This window comes from Camarhynchus parvulus, chromosome 2 (genome assembly GCF_901933205.1).
Source record: "Camarhynchus parvulus chromosome 2, STF_HiC, whole genome shotgun sequence".
Classification (NCBI taxonomy): Eukaryota; Metazoa; Chordata; class Aves; order Passeriformes; family Thraupidae; genus Camarhynchus; species Camarhynchus parvulus.
This window is the reverse complement of record NC_044572.1, coordinates 146,517,213-146,537,698: the sequence shown is the minus strand read 5'-3', so window position 1 is coordinate 146,537,698 and position 20,486 is coordinate 146,517,213. Positions and strand designations below refer to the sequence as shown.

Here is a 20,486-nt window from a genome sequence, read left to right as displayed (position 1 = left end):
AGTTGAAGCAAGTTCTTGTTTTCTTCTGTTTTGAACTCTACAGAAAAAATGTCAGAAAATATAATTCCATCTGTATTATTTCCATGCATAGACAAATAGGTTTTCAGATCTGGAGGGGGAAAAATAGAGAGATGTCACAGTAGGTTCAGAGCTTCTTCAGCTGGAGTAGCCAAACAGCACTGAGTGCCCAAAGAAATGTGTAGGCTTGGAGGATGCTGAGTTTATGGTCAGCTTGTTGTGTTTATTTGGTACCTCTGCCAGTTGAGGCAGCTTGTTCTCATCTGTTCAGGGAGGGTTTATGGGACCCAGGATTTTTTTGCCCCATGTGCACCCAATGGCTCAGTGTCAGTGCTGTTCCTGATGCAGGGCGAAGATTTATCAGCTGTATGTTGTTGGCTGGATTAAAAAGAGAGCCTCAGGATATAGAATCATAAAATCACAGACTATGTCAGGTTGGAAGGAATCCATATGGATCATCTAATTCAACTCCCTGCTCCTTCTAGGACTACTTAAACTAAACTAAGAGCACAATCCAGATGCTTCTTGAGCTCTGACAGGCTTGGTGCTGTGACCATGTCCCTGCACAGTCTGTTCCAGTGCCCAAGAAATGGCCAGAATCACAAGGAGCAGCGCTGCAAGTGCCTGCAATGCCAGTTACCATCAAAGTAAAATAACCTATGGAATTAAAACCTTCCCAGAGAGGAGAACACCCGGAAGGAGAGGATTCAGGTGTCTCCTTTGTTTGCCTGTTGCGATGCAATGGCTGCACAAGCAGGAAATCTCGTTTCTTTCTCACTTTGGCTGTGACAGGTTTGTTTCCTTGATTTATATGGGTATGAGCCAGTGCTGGAAAGCTGGATCAGAGATGCTGGACTTTACTAACAGCTGCAGTCTGTGTGGTTGTTGCCATGCATGTGCTGTGGGATCCTTTAAAAGGACGAGGCTCACATCCTAAATGTTGATGGAACAAAGTGGTCTCACCTTTGCAAAGACCGAGATGACAAGATTAAAATCACCCCCTTATTACAGTCTTGCTCTCCAGCTGTGCCAGTGCCAAACACCTGTCAGACCATGCTGTTGCCAAGTACTGTTTGTATGGTATTTATGTGAGGTCTGAGGCATTTGTCAGAGGGAAAATCCTGTGCTTTACCAGAAGGACAGGAGAGGTATTGGCCTTGCTTCTCCAGGTCATCACCTTGGTTATATCACCAAGTTAAAGCCAAAAGGATGCTTGTATTAGCATATATAACATGTCAAGCACATCATTAGTGGCAAACCCTGAGATAATAGCAGCTGTGGCTGAAAACCTAATTCATGTTGACATGAGGACTTGTGTAACTTTTGTACCCAGGAAACTCATGGTTCAAGCAACAGCCTGGCATGTTCTGCCAGGCTTAAATAGCTCAGAATGATGGAGGATACTTTTTTTTTTTGTACAGAAGCATGCATATGCAGCCAAGTTATTGTGCACAGATATTAAAAAGAAAAAAACATAATGCATCTACAGGTGCCCTTGTAAACCACTCTCAAGTGGATTTCCTGGAGAGGTGGGATTCACCTATTGCTGCTCTATATTGGATCTTAAATTTCCATTGTTGACTGTCATCTTTCAGCCCTTGGAGTTCTTAATCCCTTTCACATTAGATGTAGACTGTCATATTTCTGCTCATAAATCTATGTCCGTTTACTGTGTGTTCATTCACTTTTGCAAATGCTTCTGTTGTTGAACTGATGATTATATGTGGGTAAATATCCAATTCTGTAACCTCATCACCATGAAAAGGAATGCTTTAGCTTTATTCTGGAGGTTATTCAAGTGGCTATCTGCTAAACCAGATGGGCTGATTCTGGAAGGGTTATAACTCACATCTCAAATCCCTATTGATTCAAGAGGAGCAGGGGCAGGAGAGAGTGAGGGCAGCAGGAGCAGCTGGAGAGCATTTCTGAGGACCATTCAAGCAAAAGGGGGTTTCAGTAACTCGATCAAAGTCAGAGAATTCATGTCTGACAAGGGAGGTTCTGTAGAGCATGAGGTCTGCATTCCTGGGGCACAGCCATCCACATCACGAGCCAGCCCTTCTAATGCCTCCATGCAAAATTTAACTGGGAGGCTCTCAAAAACTTCTGCCTTTGTCTTGCAAAGGACTGAGCATTATACAATGGTGCTGAGACACCCTTCCAGCATCTCAAAGGCCAAGAGCAGTGAAAAGGTTCTGTAGGCAGGAAGGTGCTTGGAAATGTGATGACTTTAGGGGGAGTAAGACACAAATCTGTCAAACTTTGAGTGGTATGGAGATATTAGTGGGAAATTATTTTTCACTCTTTCTTCTGTTGTAAAACTGAAGGGACTGCAAACTAAGCTACCTTTATAGCAAGTTTAAAATGAACAAAATGAAGTAACCTTTCATCCACCAGGTATTGAAACACCTCTTTGCAAACTGTTCTGGAGGTTAAAATTTTGTATTTGAAACAGTGTATACGAGTTAATTAGAGAGAGACATCTGTCAACCTCTAGTGAGAACAAAGACATTTTCTTCTTCAGGATGTGAGTGGAGCTCTGCAAAATGTAATTGGTGACAGGACAGAAGGTTTGAGAAGTCTCCCATGAGGAGAACTGAGGCAGATGGGCCAGGAGCTCACTGCACCTTTGTCTTGACTGCTGGTAGCTATTCTTAGACTTTTGTATAACTCTTGAATATTCCTAAAACCTTCGTTGCCCAGAAAGGGACAGAAATTTCCATAGTTTGTTCAGGGCGTAGACCAACAATACTCACAGCTGTTGAAGAAGAGCAGAAAGCATGAAAAAGGTATCATGAAACAAGTGGATCAAGTGATCACTACCATGATTTTTCCACAGGAAACCAATTAATCAGAGGAAAAAAACCTCTAAGCATGGGCACCCATCTTCTGCAAAGGTGGTGGATGAAGGTTTCATTATGTTTTGCACTGGGACTTCCCTCACTAATGAGTTTCCAAGAGTATCCAGGCTTTCCTTTTGCGCTTCATCTGTTTTCCTTCATGCTAATAATCACACAGGCAGCAATGAATATGAGAAACAACTTTAGTAGATAAAGTCTGTATTCTCCTAGCAATTTTTTTTCATGCTAATGACTCTGATAAAAACGCAGAAGGACTATTATAGCATTTCTAAGGAGAATAAAACCTCTGAAGTGTCTTGGCTTATTAGAGATGCAGCGACTGCAAGGCCAAGCATAGAAAAGAAAAAGCAGGCAGATAGTTCAGGCTCTGGGCTAGACTGTGGGACATCCAGACTTGGAACTTGGCTCTAATGACCTTGAGCAGAGCAGCTAGTCTTTGTTCCCCCAAAATTAAGCTGAAGAGCCTTTTTTCCTCCAGGTCTGTATATCTTGCCTGTTAGATCCTTCTAACAGAGGCTTTGCTTCCCCTTCCCTTCTCTTCCAAATTGGAGTTATTGCCATTTTTAGGGCTTCTGGAAAAGCTGTGGAAATCTGCTCTGTTAGATACAGTGTCTCCACACACAGCCCTGTGCTCTGTCTGCCCACAGGCAGCTGAATATACCAAAGGCCTGACCTGAAAGCCCTGTTGCTTTTTTACCCCTGTGCTGTGCTGTCAGCAGGACTTACCAAATTAGCACGAGCACTGTGCCTTTAGATCAGGGCTGGCCAGCATCCAGCAACCTGGGACACAAGAAAATGAGTGCAGTTCTGCCTGCAAAAAGTGCTGCAAGCTGGTTCAATGGAGAAAGAGAGCTTTCATCTGTGTATTTTTAAGGGATGCATTTTGGGACCAGGAAGATGGTGTGTGTGATTTACTGGCAGGTAAAGCTCACACTGGCAGGTAAGGCTCAGGCTGGCAATGATAATTTAGATCCAAGGGCCAGAGATGAAAGCTTGAAAACAGCTTCAGTACAAAGGAGGGGAAGCAACCAGCTTGAACTTCTAATAGCAGGATGTGTTGTCTGAGCTATTAAATGATGTGGGACCTAAGCCTACATGAACCAAGAAATAGTCTTTTTTCCTGCAGCTTCCAAATAAAGCTGATTATCACTTCAAGAGAAATGTGTGTCCTTTTCATTGCTGAAATGGTGAGCCCAGTACAGGGAAGATGCTCCAGTGAGGTTACAGACCTTGCTTCGGTTGCTGTGCTGTGGTGTTCAGGTAGCGTCACCAAGTCCCCAAACTCACAAATGCCACCCAGTTTACCCAGAACTGGAGAGCTGAAGGGTTTCTCCAGAGAGGATAAGGCAGAAGCAGGCTGTAGGAACCTTGGTACATCAGCATCCAGGCTGGCTCCTTCAGTGAGCGCTTCTTGACAGTAACAAAATGGGAAAACATCTCCAAGTTTAGAGGTAATATTGAGTTGAAATTTGAAGACAAAACAAAACCCCAATGCCCTGTCACTGATGTTCCCTGGAGACAGTGGCTATGGAAACGTTGCCTCCTCAGGGTTGAGTTCTCATGTTCTCAGTGCTCAGGTCTTCTTATTTTATTGTAGAATAAAAGGCAATGTGAGTAAAACTGACCTGGTAAGGCAAAGTGAAAGCACAATCTGCAGGGATTTTTTATATATATGTTTTGGGTTTTTGGTTTTTTTTTGGTTTGTTGTCTTTTTTTTTTGTGCTGGAACTGTTCTTTGGCTCAGAAACTATTCTTAGCTACTGAGTGCTGGTTAAGAGCACTTAACCTCTCAGTCCAGCACTTAAACATCTGTATAATAATACCTCATCTACTTCATAAGGCTGTCATGCAGTTCACTGGAGTTTTTAATATCTGTGATTTCTTCTCAGAATCCTCATATTAAAAGATGAGTTCTAGTAAAGTTACTGCCTTCCTCAGTATGTTCTGAATCCTATTGTGTATGTGGCCAATTTTGGTCTGCATGCTGAGTATTTTTGTGTCCCCTTAACTGTAGTTAAAGCACATTCTGCAGAGCTAAATAACCATAGTTTGCTGGAGTTTTTTTTCTTAACCATAATTAGAGGGTTTTAGATAAATTCTGTGGGTTTCTGTGACCCAGAATAACAGCTGCAGATTGCAACAAACAACTCAAAGTCAGCTCACATACTTATTGTGATTGTGACAGCTTAATTCTCAGCAGTGTAAGAGTGCTAGTAACTTGGTTCCCTTTTCTTTTTTTCCCTTACATAAACTTAGAAAACATGTATTTCTTTTCAGCATTGCCCCCTGGCTGGCAGGTGCATTGCTGGTATGCAATGACATCTACTGGCAGCCAGAAGTTTGCAAAGTCTCCAGCACTTGTTTCTTTAGAGGATTTCTCTGCCAAGATCCACTTGCAGTGAGGAAAGGAAGCATGTGAGAGGGATTTGCCAGCTCCATGTTTCTTCTGAAAATAAACTGGGAAGGCGAGGGGGGGAACCAGATTGTCTTGATTCTGTAATTGATAAATCTTATTGGAATGGAGGGTGCTCCTGAGAGTGATATTGTAGTGGATAGGTATGGATTATCTGCCTGTTAGGTGATAAACAAAATAGCTTTCCCAGCAGTCTGGAGCACACCCTGTGAAGTGCAGCTCTAAGCCAAATGAATTGCAGAGAGCTGAATCACACAAAGGAAGTTGTTATCACTGGTCCATCAAAGGTACCCTAAGCATTCCTGCCCTTCTCCCTGCTGGTTAATCTCTCTAGTTAAGCAGATGGGGTTTCCCCTTTCCACTGATCAAAGCTCTTGCTGGGCTGTTTCTGGTTTTGTGCTGGCTGAGAAGGGGCAGGTGCCTTGGTCATGGGTTCCCTGGAGGGGCAGGTAAGGGCAGCTGAGACAGGGCAGCACTGGATTTTATGCTGTTCTTGACTTGCCCAAGTGCAACTCTGGACAACTTTAATTTCCTGTTCTGGGTCTCTCACCCTTTTTCTTAAGCACTACCTTGAGATTTTGTGTCTCCCAAAGCCCACAAGGCCTCCTGTCTCTGGCATTAGCAGGAAGATGGTGTTTTGGGTCTCAGACTCTGCTGAGTAATAAATGTACTCATAGTACTAGGTCCCAGATGAGGAAAATGTGGGGATTTTTCATGATAAAAGTTTGCTTTCCTGCTGAAGCAGTGTGTGGACCCTTAGTGGTGGTTATTTCAAGGATATCTGATACATTTGGTATTGGGAGTAGGTTTGGGTCTCTGCAGACTGGGTTTTTTCTGTTCTTGTCACTGGTCAGAAGAAGATCTTGACCAGAGCTTTTCCTCTTCCCATACTTCAGTGTCCAAGTAAAATGGGAAGAAGGATCATGACCTTTGTCATAACCTCTGAGATGTAAAAAACCTGGCGAGCAGCACCACTTCAAAAAGAAATAGCATAAAAAATAGTTTGGGTTGGAAGAGATCATCTTTAAAGATCATCTAGTTCCAATCCCTGTGTCTGGCTGGATCAAAGAGATTTATAGCTTTGGCAAAGGCTTGACTGAGCAGCCTCAGGTGTGTTTGGCAGTGAACAGCAGTGCATCACTGCAAGTTATAAGTAGGTGGTGATAAGATTTTAGGCAAAGGTTGTCTTCAGTTTGGGTGTGACATTTAAAGAGAGGTGTGGAGAAATATTGCTCTAAAAGAGCAGTGAGAAGAATGATCAGTGATTTGGCAAATTTAATCAGCAGGGAGAGATTTAAAGGAAGGGACTCTTCAAGGAGGAGAGGAATCATGGACTAGATGATGCAGTTAATCCTGAGGAAAAGCTTTGTACATATTTCAGGGAGGCACCAGAAGATAGACTAAGGAGTGAATGTGGAATAGCAGCAGCAGAAGATAGGTAAGAGCAGAACAACACCAGAGTTTGGAGTGCTCTGACACATTACTCCTCTGCCCTAACAACCTTTTCTTGGAGCTACTGAAATTGCTGAGGGATATGTGGAGATGTGAAGCATCAGAAACTTCCCAGAAGCAGAGCAAATGGATTTTATAGATTATTCTTACAAGAAAAAGTATAAACCAGTATGTGTCAAATCATCCACAAGACCAGAACCATTTTCTGTGTACTTTTCATAGATGAAAGGATTTTAATTTATCAATGCCACGATACATGACTGGAATATTTTTCTGTTTCAATGAACCCTTCCCTCTGGCACTTGGCAAGCTGTTTGTCTGGTCTTGAGTAATGTCAGGTGCTGGCAAGGACCATCAGCTTGTGCTTCAAGGCAAAGAAGTTTCTGGAGCAGAGTTATGTTTTTCATATTTTAAGGTTTCTAGGAAATGTGTCTTTAATTGAAGACCCTCTTGCCCCAACCATGCAAACAAGAAAAAAGGAACTTTTGGGACCTATTAGTCCTACTTCTGCAAATCCAACTCAGTGTAGCCCAGTATATTTGTCAGGTTATTCCTTTGTGCGGTGGGATTATAGTACTGATTGTTTCCAATTATATTTTACCTCCTATTCATTATGTTCAATCATAAATAGCTCTGCAAAATCTTGACTGTTTCTTAATTTGCACATTTCAGCAATTGTTGAACAGGAGTGTTTCAAACAGAAGAGCTCCCTCTTGTACTCCCCTGTGCTCTCTGCTGCAGAGTTGCTTTCTTTAGTTACATTCTCCACTTGGCTCAGCCTGGGTTGGAGATGAAGCAGAAATTCAGGAGTTGTCAGGGGTGTCTGACCACCCCAGTTCCTCAGCAATAACCTCCTTAGGGAGTGAAGCAGTGTCGTGGTGGTGAAGCAAATAATATGAAGCTGATGGACAGGATTCCAGGCACCAGTGACAACTTTGAAGTCTTTAGGATGTTTCTGTGTTATTCTGAACTCTACACTGGCCTTGATGACTGTAGAGCTGTGCCACATGAGTGAGTTGTGGTGCATCTTTTCTCCTGCAGTACCAACCTTATAGGTGGCCATGTGTCAAATTAGCTACAACACAGATGTTGCTTTACCTATTTTAATGAAAATTTGGAGTATCAGGTTTCATGAGAAAAAGATATCTGTTGGAATCTCTGAAAAAATAAGGCATCTGCTCTCTCCAGAAGAACGATGATCATAAAATGGAGGGTCAGAAGGACCCTTCTGATCTCATGGGGGGGGGGTGTTCATGACATTCATGATAAGATTCAAGGGTTTAGAGAGCTTTTGAAAATTAATATCTCCTGGGAAAGTACCTTTTGGGGACAATAGAATTCTATGTAATGGATTAAATAAAATATTTCATGCATTTGAAATATAAAACCCAAAAATAGTTATCATTTAAAAAGTTGTTTGCACTTGGCTGGATTTCCTGATAGTGCTGCAGAACCTATGACTTCTACTGACCCCTGTGTATCATGTCCACATTACCATTCTGTTTATTAAATCAGAATATCATATGAAGACCCAGAAGAGGTTTCCTTCATTTCTTCCTTCTTCTTTACTTCAGCAAAGTACAAGTTGAGATGAATGTCTTATTTTATATGGAAGCAGAAGATTAGGCCAGCTTTGGTGTCAAATTTGCCAAGATATTAACAGGGCTTTAGGGTTATTCAGCAAATACAATCCTGCATCTGGAGACTGGAGAATGGCAGTCATTTGTGCTGCCTGTCTGGTCAGCAGCTTTTGAAAATGGAGTTAGGTGACATATATCCACTGCAGCTCTGCCTCTCAGTTGAACTGCAGATCATCCCTGGCTTTTAATGAAGCCCTGATCTTTACCCTGCCTCTCTAAGAAAAAACCCTCAAAACAACTCCACCTCAAAATTTACAGTATATTTCAATAAAATATTTATTATGTCCTTGGTTGGTTCCCTTGAATGGAGAAACCCTGAAAAGAAAGATATTGCATTCTTCCAGACCTTGAGGTCTCTTGGACATGTTCTAAGACATTCGAACCTGAAGACCCCACTCAACATCTCTTCTATCCTCCCACTTCATGTGACTCATGAAACACTGCTAACAATTCAGTGTGTAACCATGTATCAGGAGTAGGACAGCTACCCATCATCTCCTCATTTATTCTTCATGAACATCAAGCTGCCAAGGTAGATGCAGACCAAAGAGCCAGAAGAAATAATAAATTTATGGTTAAGGCACTGACCTGGGTCACAGGGAATCTGGAGTGAGTTTCTGTCTTTGCCCCAGACTCTGGGACCTTTGTCCTCTCCTGTGTTGTACCTCTGACTGATCACCCTTGTGAGGTGACAGCAACATTGCAGTTGCTGTAACCCCCTTCTCATTTCACAGGGATGCTGTGCAGTTAATCAACAAAGGAGAGAGGGGGGTGTTAATGGTGAAGTGCCACCATTCCACAGTTCTTCTTCAGAAGTAAACCAATTTACTTCTGTTTCCATTTCATCTTGCCCAGTTGTTTTGTTTCTCTTCAAATCTTGATATTTTTTCTCCCACTTTGGCTCTAGACCCCCCAGTCTGTGCAGCTGCCAATGTGCTGAGTGTGTGATTAGTGGGGTTCTGCTTGGCAGATTTTTTGCAGGTCTTCCATTGACATTTTGTGACAGGGTTAGAAATTTTAATTTCATACCAGGATTGGAAAAGTGACACTTTTCTAATGAAAAAGTAAGATGTAGACCAGTTTGGAAGATAAATAGAATGTATGGAGTTGACCTTCGAATGATCCGTCTTCTGTTGTCTGGTCTGTATGCTGAAGGAAGAGACCAGTGATTTATTTGAATTTGACTGGCAAATGAGAATCTAATAATGTGTTTTGGACTAACTTTTCCCCATTTTATTTTTTTGTTTAGCTTGCTCTATTTTCATTAACATAGGCTGCAACCCAGAGTTGCAAATAAAATATGTGATTATAGGCCACAGCTGTTCTCCAGTTAGAAGAAATATTTGTAAACTTGGCAGCTACTTGAGGAGCTGCAAATGGAGGAAAGAAAACCATTTCAATTTGAGTGGATTGCTTAAAAACATCACTGAGGAATTTTTCCTTTGTGTGCTTCTGATGTCTCTCTAGGATCAGGTAATACTAAATTGTTCTGTCTCTACATATCTCCTTATACCTGCAGATTCCTTCCTTCTCTGTTTTAGGTCTCTTCAGAAAAAAATTATTAAGGGGTTGGATATGGCAAACTCTGTGCACTAGTTTTTCCCACTCTAATGAAATAAATCATCTAGCAATTAAGGCTATTTTTTCTGTAATTTCATCATTATCTCCACTCAGACATAGCAGGATCTACGTGGGATGTTGTACTGGTTTTTGGCTGGGGTGGAGTTAATTTTCTTCATGGTGGCTGGTATGGGGCTGTGTTTTTGGTTTGTGTTGATAATACAGAGATGCTTTTGTTATTGCTGAGCAGGGCCCACACAGAGCCAAGGCCTTTTCTGCTTTTTGTACGGCCACATTTGGGGTGCAGGGGAGCTTGTGAAGAGACACAGCCAGAACAGGTGACCCAAACTGACCAAAGGGATATTCCAGACCATGTGACATCAAGCTCAGTGTACAAAGTGAGGGAAGGAAGGAGAAAGGGAGGACATTTGCAGTGATGGTGTTTGTCTTTCCAAGTAACCATTACCTGTTATGGGGCCCTGCTCTCCTGGAGATGGCAGAACTCCTGCCTGCCCATGGGAAGCAGGGAATTTCCCCCTTGTTTTCATTTGGTTGTGTGCTTGGCTTCTGCTTTCCCCTATTAAACTGTCTTTATCTCCACCCATGAGTTTTCCAGCTTTTACCCTTTTGATTCTCACCCCAATCCCTCTGGTGGGAGAGTGAGTGAGCAGCTGTGAGTGAGTGGGGCTTGGCTGCTGGCTGGAGTTACACTACAGTAAATGTGGATATAATTTGGTCACTGACCATAAACATATGGTATTCCATAAACTGTAGGGTAGTGGGGCTCACTGTAACCCAAGTGAGGTGAATTTTTGCATGACCCACAACAAATTAAGGTACATGTGCATATGGCGAGTATGGAGGGATCACTAACCTGGAGCTGGCATGGTCTGGTAAATCCACAGGATGCTGGTGTACCAGGCAGACATCCTTCCTCAAATATAGAAAAGGAATAATTCTGATGATGCACACAAACTACCTAAAGAACCTCTCTGTCTGTCCTTACCCAGATTTTTGGTTTTTTTGGCTGAAGCCGAGAGGAATATTTTTATTCTTCATCACCCCAATATTCTGTCTGCAGCAGCTGAGAGTTGCCCGTACTTTGGAGTTCCTCATGATGTAGCATTTCCTTTGGTCCATTGAGTCTGGACAACCCATGTGCCCATGTGAGCCCTGCTCTGAGAGTCCCTGGAAGAACAGAATCAGTGGTTACCCCTTGCTTTGTATCCACTGTGGGGCTCTGAGTGCTTCCATTTAAAAGCAAATACAAAGAAATTCAAAATTCTAATTCAAAGTTCTATCCTTTTTACTGAATTCTGGTTAAACTATTTGTTTTCAGTATGACTCAGAAAGCCTTCTTAATTTTCTTTCTTGCAGAATTGCTATCAATTTTTTGAGGAATGAAGGATGGGGTTTTCAGTGTGACTTTTCTAGTGCTGCATCCTCAGAGCTTGCAGTATTTAATTTTTAAAGAACTTCCTAAGTGAAGCTTGTTTATTACTGCAAATTACATACTTGTTACTGCAAAATATCTCACAAGTACCACTACCTGCATATTCAAGTTTTTCTCCACAAAACTATTGACCAAAAAAGCAAAAGGCCACCCCATCTAAACTGTAAAACTACTCCAGAAAATACAGGCGAAGCCTAAGGGAAGATGCCTTAGAAGCCATAGTCAGTTCTCCTCTTTATCAGTAGCCTCTTCTTCTTTTGCTGGTGCTTCTCATTTCCCAAGTCCTTGTTACCTTCCTATTGTGGTCCTGGTGCTCCTCCAGAAAATGACAGCCTTTGAATTTCAGATATTCATAAAATAAATGGGTGACAATAGGATTGCATGGCATAAACAGCTACATGTGGTTCACATGTCACCACCTCATTCCTGTTGTGTTGAAGCTGGGAGTGCAGCCAGTCTGTGGGAATACAGGATTATTTTAGTCCCTCTCAGTGGCACAACCAGGTTTGGCCTTTGTGCAAAGAATGTGATGGACTTTTGTTCCCCAGGGCTCAATGCCAGCTGCCAGAGCCTACCTGTTGTCCCAGTGTGTTTCATCCCAGAGCATTTGCAATCAGTGTCTGCCTGGCAGTTATTCCACTGCCCTGTGCTCTCTGCCTCTGCTCTTTCTTTTTCATATTTACACAATACTTGAAATTTTAAATGGTCAAGCAAATGGAACAGGCTGCCCAGGGAAGTTAAGGAACCACTGTCCCTGGAAGTGTTGAAAAAACATGCAGATGTGGTTTAGTGGTGGACTTGGCCATGCTGGGTAAATGGTTGGACTTGACCTGGGAGGTCTTTTCTGCCCTTAATGTTTCTACTGGAAGTCAACAGAGGTAGGAGATCTTCCCACTCTCTAGCATTTCCAGTGGTGGTTCCCCAGGGGACATTAAAACTGTCTCTAGAATCTGGGTTCTGTGCAATTTTCTCCTTGGAGAAAAACTGGAAAAGCTGGTGGATACTCTCCTGTCCTGCATTAATATTTCTGTGAACACCATGCTTCAAACTTATTGACTGCTCCTAGGATTAATTTGTTCAGCTTTGCCAAGCAGTTGCTATTTCATGTCAGAAAAAAAAAAAAGGCAAGAGAAGAAGCTAATTAACTGGACCTTATGCAAACTCCTTTTACTTTGCATAGGAAAGACACAAATTGTTCTCCTACCTGTGTGACACACTTTGCCAAGGAACAACAGTTCCTTCAAGTTATATTGACCTCTTAGAGCAAATTATTTCCTCAAAAATCACGTTTTCTATTTGATGGGTTTTCTGTCTCATTATAGAGCCATTCCAATATAGCAGACCTGATTTTTACCACCAGCTGCATTGCAGATTCTGGAGTGCTTTGTGAAGGTTCAGTTAGCAAGAAATGTGATTATAAAGATTTTAATTTGCATATAAGGACAGATACTTTTCAGATACTATCTTTTGTTTACCTTTAAATGCCAAATACACCTATATGTAAATAAGGCTGGATTTTAACACTATTTATTGTCAAAATAGGGAACTTTGCTCTAGGAGTACATCCATTAAGTCTGCTAGACTAGACTTATGGAAAAAAAAGTCAGAAATAAGATTGCTAGTGGTACAATTTGGCCTGAATTTATCTACATATTTAGGTAGTCCTTATGTGTATGCAGACAATTTGGAAATATATGCATAGACTTCTTAGCCAATTTAATGCTCTTGCAAAAGGATTTTTCTGTGCTAGTGAGTTTTTACAAAGGCAGATGGGGAAAAAGCTCCCAATCTTTTGTCCTAATGAGAGTAGCTAGAGGGGAAAAAATCCTACATTTGAATTTTTCCAAAATTTTTCATGTCAATTTCCATACCATTTATTTCAATTAAAAAAAAAAATCCATGGCATTGGGAACTCAGCATTGTAGTAAATTTGCCAGGCCAAACTTTAAGTTCTTATGCCTTGGAATATGGCAACAGGAGGGTTTCTCAAGGAAGAAATGCTTTGAATACATTTTTATAACAAGGGTAGGTCTCTAATATTTTCCTTAGAAAACTTTTGGTTCTGGATGGTAATTACAAAAAGGAAGGGAAGGAATGCACTGGAATGGAAAACTGAAAGTGAACCTGTTCAAATATGGGCAAGTTACAGGTGACTGAGCACAGCATTGTTACAGTGAGGGTGAAAAGCTGGACTCAGTTCTCAAGAGATGACAACTGCACTGTCTAAAGTACACAGATATACCACAGAAGGATATGGCATTTGATATGGGGTATTTGTTCCATTGCTGTTGTAGGGTGAAGAAGGCTTTCCTGGCTTTCCTGGACTGAAAGGGGACAAAGGAGAAAAAGTAAGTCCAAGTCTTTATTAATTATACTCTGAAAAAGTTTAGGAGTTTATAAAGCTGCTGTGGAAGTCTAATGAAAACCGACCCTACGCTAAGTCTTTTGTTTTACCTCTGTATTATATTTTGTTTCATTTGTGTAAACAAGGTGTTCAGAAAAGGATATTGTAATGCTGTACTGGTTTTTTTTTATCAATGTGCAGCCACACAATTTTTTAAGTTTTAAGGTTTTATTGATGATGCTGAGCCACATTTGACAAGCGCGTGGAGAGTTCAAAGGCATGAGCTTTGACTAAACTTTGTAAAACTCCAAAATACTTAAATGTAATAGAACAGGAGCTCAGTGCTAATACACACAGGAACACTAGAGTCTCTTCAATATGAGAAAAGAAGGCCAAAGATTACTATGCCTTTAGTTGCACTGAACATAAATTACTTTTGGACTGTGGTGACCTTTAGCTGCTTACTGTGTCATCCTTTAAAAAAAAACCAAAAATTAAGTCCAGTACTGAAATAATTCTGTTGACTAGTATTGACTTTGGACACATTTGTTGGAAATCCCTTAATCAAATTCTTATTTGCAGGAGGAATTTTAGGAAATTAAACTGTTTCCACCTCTTATAAAACAGCAAATGTTCCAGATCACAGGCAAGATGCCTCTCCAAGTAACATACAACAAACCAGCCCTGTACAATCACAGCCTGCAGTGTTCATGTCTGTTTCTCACTTGAGCCTTTTTTTGTAACACACCTAAGACAAAACTGCTGCAATGCCTAGAAGTGAAAACATTAAGCCAGTTCCTCAGTGTGTGTTGACTTGTCTGTTGTTTGTTCCACTCTCCATTTGTTCTTTAAATTGCCAGCTGCAGGCAGAAAACTTGCTTTTTCTCCACATTTGCTGCTGTTCCTGTTAGCTGGGGAGCTGCCAATCTCAGCATATTTAGTTCCATTCATCCTGGTGTATAGGAAGATTTTTAAATGGTAAAATTTTAAATTTAAGTGGTATTTGGCTTTCTGTTTCTTTGTTTTCTACACCTTTGCATATTCACAGCTCTGGGACTCACTTCCCAGGGGCCAGGGTCATTCCTGAGGACTGCTTGAGTATTTCAAGGCTTCTTTTCCATTTGCTTTTAGGCCTACTACTTATGTATATTATAGTTTTACCTAGAGGCTTCTGAGCTTTGGAATGAATGCTGTATAATCAAGGAGGAAAAAAAAAAAAAAAAAACACAATTTTTGAGACAATAGAATGGTGAAGAGAGAAGCTAAGAGAAGATTACATGATAATATTAAGATGACTCAGTTGTTATGTGTCTAATTATCTCCAGAGCTTTTATATTAATTTATTCTTAAATGAGTTAAGTGGACTAGAGTGCCTAGTTCCTCATTAGCAGCTCATCAATCATCCCTAGTGTGTTAATGTCAGCAGCAGCTCCTTCAGGAACTGTAAATAATAAATGTTTGTGTTGAAATGTTTCTCCTCATTTCTTATTCTCTAGATGTGCTGCTCGTATCACTGCACTTGCAGTGGGTGTTAATGCTGTGCTGATGATAACTCTGTTGTTGTTACAGGGTTCCCTGGGCTCACCTGGCCCCCCTGGGAGGGATGGAGCAAAAGGAGAAGCTGTAAGCCTTTTTTGTTTCTCCCATGTAATCCTGCTTTTCAGTGTGAGGCAGGCAGTGGGCATCAATCTGCCTGGAGTGGAACCCGTCTGGGGGATTTGTGTGGCCGTTTTAGGAGCAGCAGAAACAAATGGCAGGAGGTTAATAGCCCCAAAACTCTCCCTCACATGTTTGCAGCCAAGGCAGGTGTCCTATGGATTAACCATGGCTGGAAGCTCCAGGGCAGCTCAGTTGCCATTCATTAAGGAGGGAGAGGAAGCAGCCTGTGGTTTGGGACCTGCTGGAAAAGAGCTGCAGCTGCAGAGCCTGGCCATGAGTTTTGTGGCTGGCAAGGAGTCCTTGGCTAGCAGAGTCAGCAACGGTGAAAGGGACCATGCTGCTTTCCACAGCAGCCATGGGCTGGAGAAATTGGAGTCCTGGTCACAGAAGAAAAGACCTCAGGTCCTCTTGTGCACTGATAAAAACTAAGAGAAGAAGAGGAGGGCACGGTTAGTTCAAGGAAGGATGCAGTGTACCAAATACTGCCTGTGAGAGGACTACAGCTGAAGCAAAAAACCACAAATATGTTTTCCAGTATCTCATAGAAGTGTGTTTTAGTTTCCCCTGCTTGATCACCATCCTCTAGAAATATCTTCAACCTAATATTGAACCTTCACCATGTCATTCACTTTGTGGCAGTCACTTGGTGGCAACTGAAGGAGCTTGGGAAAGGATTCTCTGGAAGGCAGGTATACACAAAAAGACACACACAGCAAAAAAGCTCTTTTCCTTACATCCTGTTTCTTCTTTGTTCCACAATTGTCCGACTTTGGAAAAACTGTGACAATTTTTCAATATTGCTTCCAGAACTGAGGCAACTTCATCACATCACACATGGCATGGGATTGGACAGTGTTGTACTCACAGCATTCCTTATAAGATGTGTTTATACACTGCAAGGTGACAATTCAAGAACAAATGCTGGCTTCAAGGAATCCATCTTTGCACACTGTAATTAGTGCAAGCTGTTCACAACTTAGGGAACTCATTTTTTACTACCTGGTTGTGTTTCGAGAGTAGACAAAGAGCTGCTCTAAGAGTTTTCATTTTCTTTCTGCTTTCATTTTTGTGAGGAAAACTCATTGTAAACTTTCAGCTCTCTGTATGATGGACCGTCAATATTTCTAACTGCATGCACTGACTATTTTGAGCTATCCTAGCCTTTATATATATAGGAGATTTGTGTTTACCAGTGATATTTCTGTTACTTGCAGGGTGAACGAGGACATCCAGGAGCCTTTGGACTGCCTGGGCCAGCAGGACCAAAGGTAAGCTTTCCTTTCTTCTTTGCATGGGCAGGCATATTTTTTTCACTGATTATGTTTAGATGGTTTGAATTACTCATTGTTGATGACATTTGATATTCTCACTGGTGAATTAAGAAACTCAAAATGCCCAGTGTCATAAGGAGTCTGCTAAGGTATCAGCAATTATGCAAAGTTTGTAAGAAGAAGAAATAACTTTTGTTCAATCAACAGTGTAGCTGGAGAAGGTGAAGAAAACATGTTCTGGGGCACATAAACCTTGTGTCATATCTTCTGTAGCTTTTCCAACTCTCACTAAGATGCTGATGAGAATTATTTCCCCTATTCTATGATTTGAAAAAAAGATCATATAGAGATCCTATCCTGAATGTGTCTGTCTATTTTGAGCAGTACCTGAGTGATACAGAACTTGAGCCAGTACTTATATCGCTGGGTTTGCTTCAAACAAGGTGCTTCTGAATGCAGATCTGGTGGGACTTAGCTGAGCATCAGAAAGGCAAATTTTGAAGCAACAACTCTTTAAACTGCTCTCAAATCTCAACTCTCCTTGCCTTGTTCCCTGGTTATTGAGGGGATAAATATCCCTCAGGTGGTTTCAGTATTGTTGTTATTACACAAAAAGTAGATGGTGACAAGAAAGTTTTTAGGGGTATCACGCACAGCAAGTTCAGCTCATCCTGTGAAAGGTGCTGCAAGGACAACAATTTGATTGCCTGAATGAACTTCTCTCAGTTCTGTCCCTGTACAAGCCAAGACCTTTGAATATCTCATCTTTGTGGAAGAGCCATTTCTAGTTACCTAAATCTCACACTGAGTTCACTGATGCCATTATCCTCAGATAGGAGTTCAGTACCTCAGCACATTTCCTGGTGGAGCCTTGACTGTCCCTTGCCTCTGAGAGGACTTGATGAAGCAGATCTTATACAGGTCCTCTGTGTTCCTCAGCTATGCAGAGCCCTGTCTCCAAAAGGTGTTTTGGCATAGAGGGAAATTCACTCTCTCCCAAAGTCCCATCAGGAGAGTATCAGAACTCATGAGGAGTTTGTAGATTAGCAGAAATACTTGGCAGCCATCCCAGGGTTCTCTGTGAAAACCACATTGGCTTCAGCAGGGGATAAATGACACATGCAAAGCAGGGCTGGGTTGAGCTGAGTGGAGGCATACTGAATATTTTGCCCTTAATAGGATTTGGATCTTGGATGAAATGAACTGAATTTATCACTCACAAATGCTTTTTATCTGCATCTCCCCTATCAAGTAAATAAATACATATTTTCTCTCTGTCCTGTATGTCTCATGTAGTGGAGTTGCAAACCAGCAGCCTATATGATGCTCTTTGTGGTATCAATTTCCTCACACTTTGCTTTGCAAAGCTTTTACAAACCAAGCTAAACTGAGGCACCTACATTTTCCTCAAAGTGGACTTGATCCTGCTCCATATTTCCCACCAGGTTCTTCAGGAACATGCAGTTCAGCCAATTAATGAGGCAATGCAGAATAGAAGGAATTCAGATCTATGGGCTGGGCAGGATAGGTGCTGGTGGGGCTGGACCTAAAGACATCTGACTGGACAATGCCAGGTGCTCCCAGGGAAGACAAGCCTGTGAGAGGCTGAGCTGGGCCAACCTCAGCCTCTCACAGTGCCCAAATATAAAATTATTCTGTGTTTTCACAGTGACTTTCATTTACCTCAAAATTGGCTGTGAGCAGTGTCCTTGAGCTGGATTCTGGCCTGAGCTATTTTAAGAAATAACCCTGAGTTGCTGACAGGGCTTTAAAATCTAAACCAGGAATCCACATTACTCCTCAGTGTAAAGCCTGAGCACCTCATCAATGTGGAACAAGGTTTATAAGGATGGGTGGAGTTGGCAATTAGAGAGGTCACATCTCCAATTACTGGTGTAATGGTTATTTAGAGGTTTTTTGCCAGATCACTTATTTTTGGCGTCAATATAGCAGCTCTGGGCTCTACCCCAGGCTCCATGGAGAGCAACGTTGCAGTTTGTCTGGTTGGTTGGGTTGTGATCCTTCCTGTCTCAATCCATCTTCATTAGCATTGAGCCAGACAAGCTTAGTGTGTGCTCAGCAATGATACCTGTGCCCCAGGAAATTCAGCCCCTTGTTTATCTCCTTGGATGAGGAGCCTTTTGCTTCAGTGGGAATTGCCAGCACTTTCTTTTAAGAAGTTGTCTTGTACTTTTTGCAGACCTCATTAATTGTGTGAAGCTTCCAGTAGCACACATAAGAGTCCTCCAGACTTCTGGTAATGGAATTTCAGTCCAAAGAGTTACAGAAATGGTTGCTGAGCCCATTAGAGTTCATGTATAGGTTACAGGAATGAAATGGCCTTGGTATGTCATCCCTGGTTTTACTGGTTTTGCTTCTCAGTGATGTCTCTGGGGGAAATTGTTCCTAGCTCAGTGTCTTCAGCATTAACCTGTAGGATTTGGAGTGGGATTTTTCTTTTTCATCAGACTTGGAGGGTACACATCCCCAAGAAAGATGTGTAATCTTGCTGGCTACAAGCTGGACATAAAGAAGAGTTTTACCAAAGTCAGCCTTGTGCTGAGATGATGGAGCTTCTGGTTACAGTTGTCATGGTAATCTGAGATAGCAAGAAATATTCACTGGTCAGTGGGGAAAACTCCCACATAAATATGTGGGACCTCACAGGTTAATTTAAATGGAATAAATGGGTCCAGAGAAAAAGGGCCATATCTCAGATTGTTCATTGTGCGATGTTATAGCAGAGAAATAAAGTTTGGATTTTTGAGATCAGACCCTTTAGCCTGCAATATCCTGCAGCAAATATTCAACCTTTTCCTTGGTTTTTCCCCCCTGTATCTCTAATAAAAGGATAAAGAGGTTTTTTTGTGGTTGTCATTGCTGTGGCAAAGACATAGCTATAGCATTCCCATCTGAACTGACAGTTATCTGCACTTAATAGAAAAAGCAGAAAGAGACGGGGAAAAAAAATCAATCCTTTGAAATAAAAAGTATTAGGTAAGATTTTCATTTTGACAAATTTCCTTCTTGCTCGCTCGAGCTGTCGAAGGTCTCACGCTTCTCTGGTTTACCAGACATGATCTCAGCACAGGCCTTGAGTGGGTTCAGCACATCTCATCCAGACAAACCAGTTTCTCTATAACTTCTGCTGAGTGTTACAACCACGTTTTATGTAACAGGACTGAGTTAGACTTTGCAATTTGGATGACTTGGAGCAGGACTCTGTTTCTCTTGGGGTTTTGCCTAGACTTTGGTAGCAGTATTTCTCTGCAGGCTGAAGGAGAGATTTAGGTGCATGCCTGCTATTAGAGGACTTGCAATGCTTCCTGACCTTGCAGAGGTCTGATCCCAGAGCCATCTTTGCTTGTGCTTGAACCTTACTCTTGTTAACCTGCACTGGGGAAAAAAAAGCCTCAGTTCTGCTTCTAATTAATTGCAAACACATCTTGCATTTTTAATTTTATTATCTTTTTAATATAAAACTTCTATTAATACAAAATCTAGTAATTATTTTAAAATTATTTTGTAATAATATCTCTATCTGTTTTGAAGCCTTATCCATTACAGCCACCCAGTTAGACAGGAGTTAGACAGATGGGAGTGATGGGATGGGGAAGTGATGTAAGTAAGAAAATAATCAGTCAAATAGGTGATATAGGATGCCAAAACAATTCTCTAGGTCAACTTACCAGGCCCAGGCTGTCTCCATGGAACAGTTCTGAGGGCTGAGCCTGTTCAGCTGGGGATCCAGATAATTTTCAGGCATTGCAAGACACATAAAGGCACACTGTGAGTACTGTCCATTACAGTGTACC

General features: G+C 41.6%; 1 protein-coding gene across 1 annotated transcript in view; it reads left to right on the top strand.

Moving 5' to 3' along the window:
- The window catches only part of COL22A1 (collagen type XXII alpha 1 chain), a 232,260-nt gene that overhangs the window by 101,637 nt on the left and 110,137 nt on the right, over window positions 1–20,486 (top strand). The window contains exons 13-15 of the mRNA XM_030943927.1: window positions 13,692–13,745; window positions 15,311–15,364; window positions 16,615–16,668. Coding sequence (XP_030799787.1) covers window positions 13,692–13,745; window positions 15,311–15,364; window positions 16,615–16,668 — 162 coding nt within the window. The remainder of the gene's footprint in view (window positions 1–13,691; window positions 13,746–15,310; window positions 15,365–16,614; window positions 16,669–20,486) is intronic.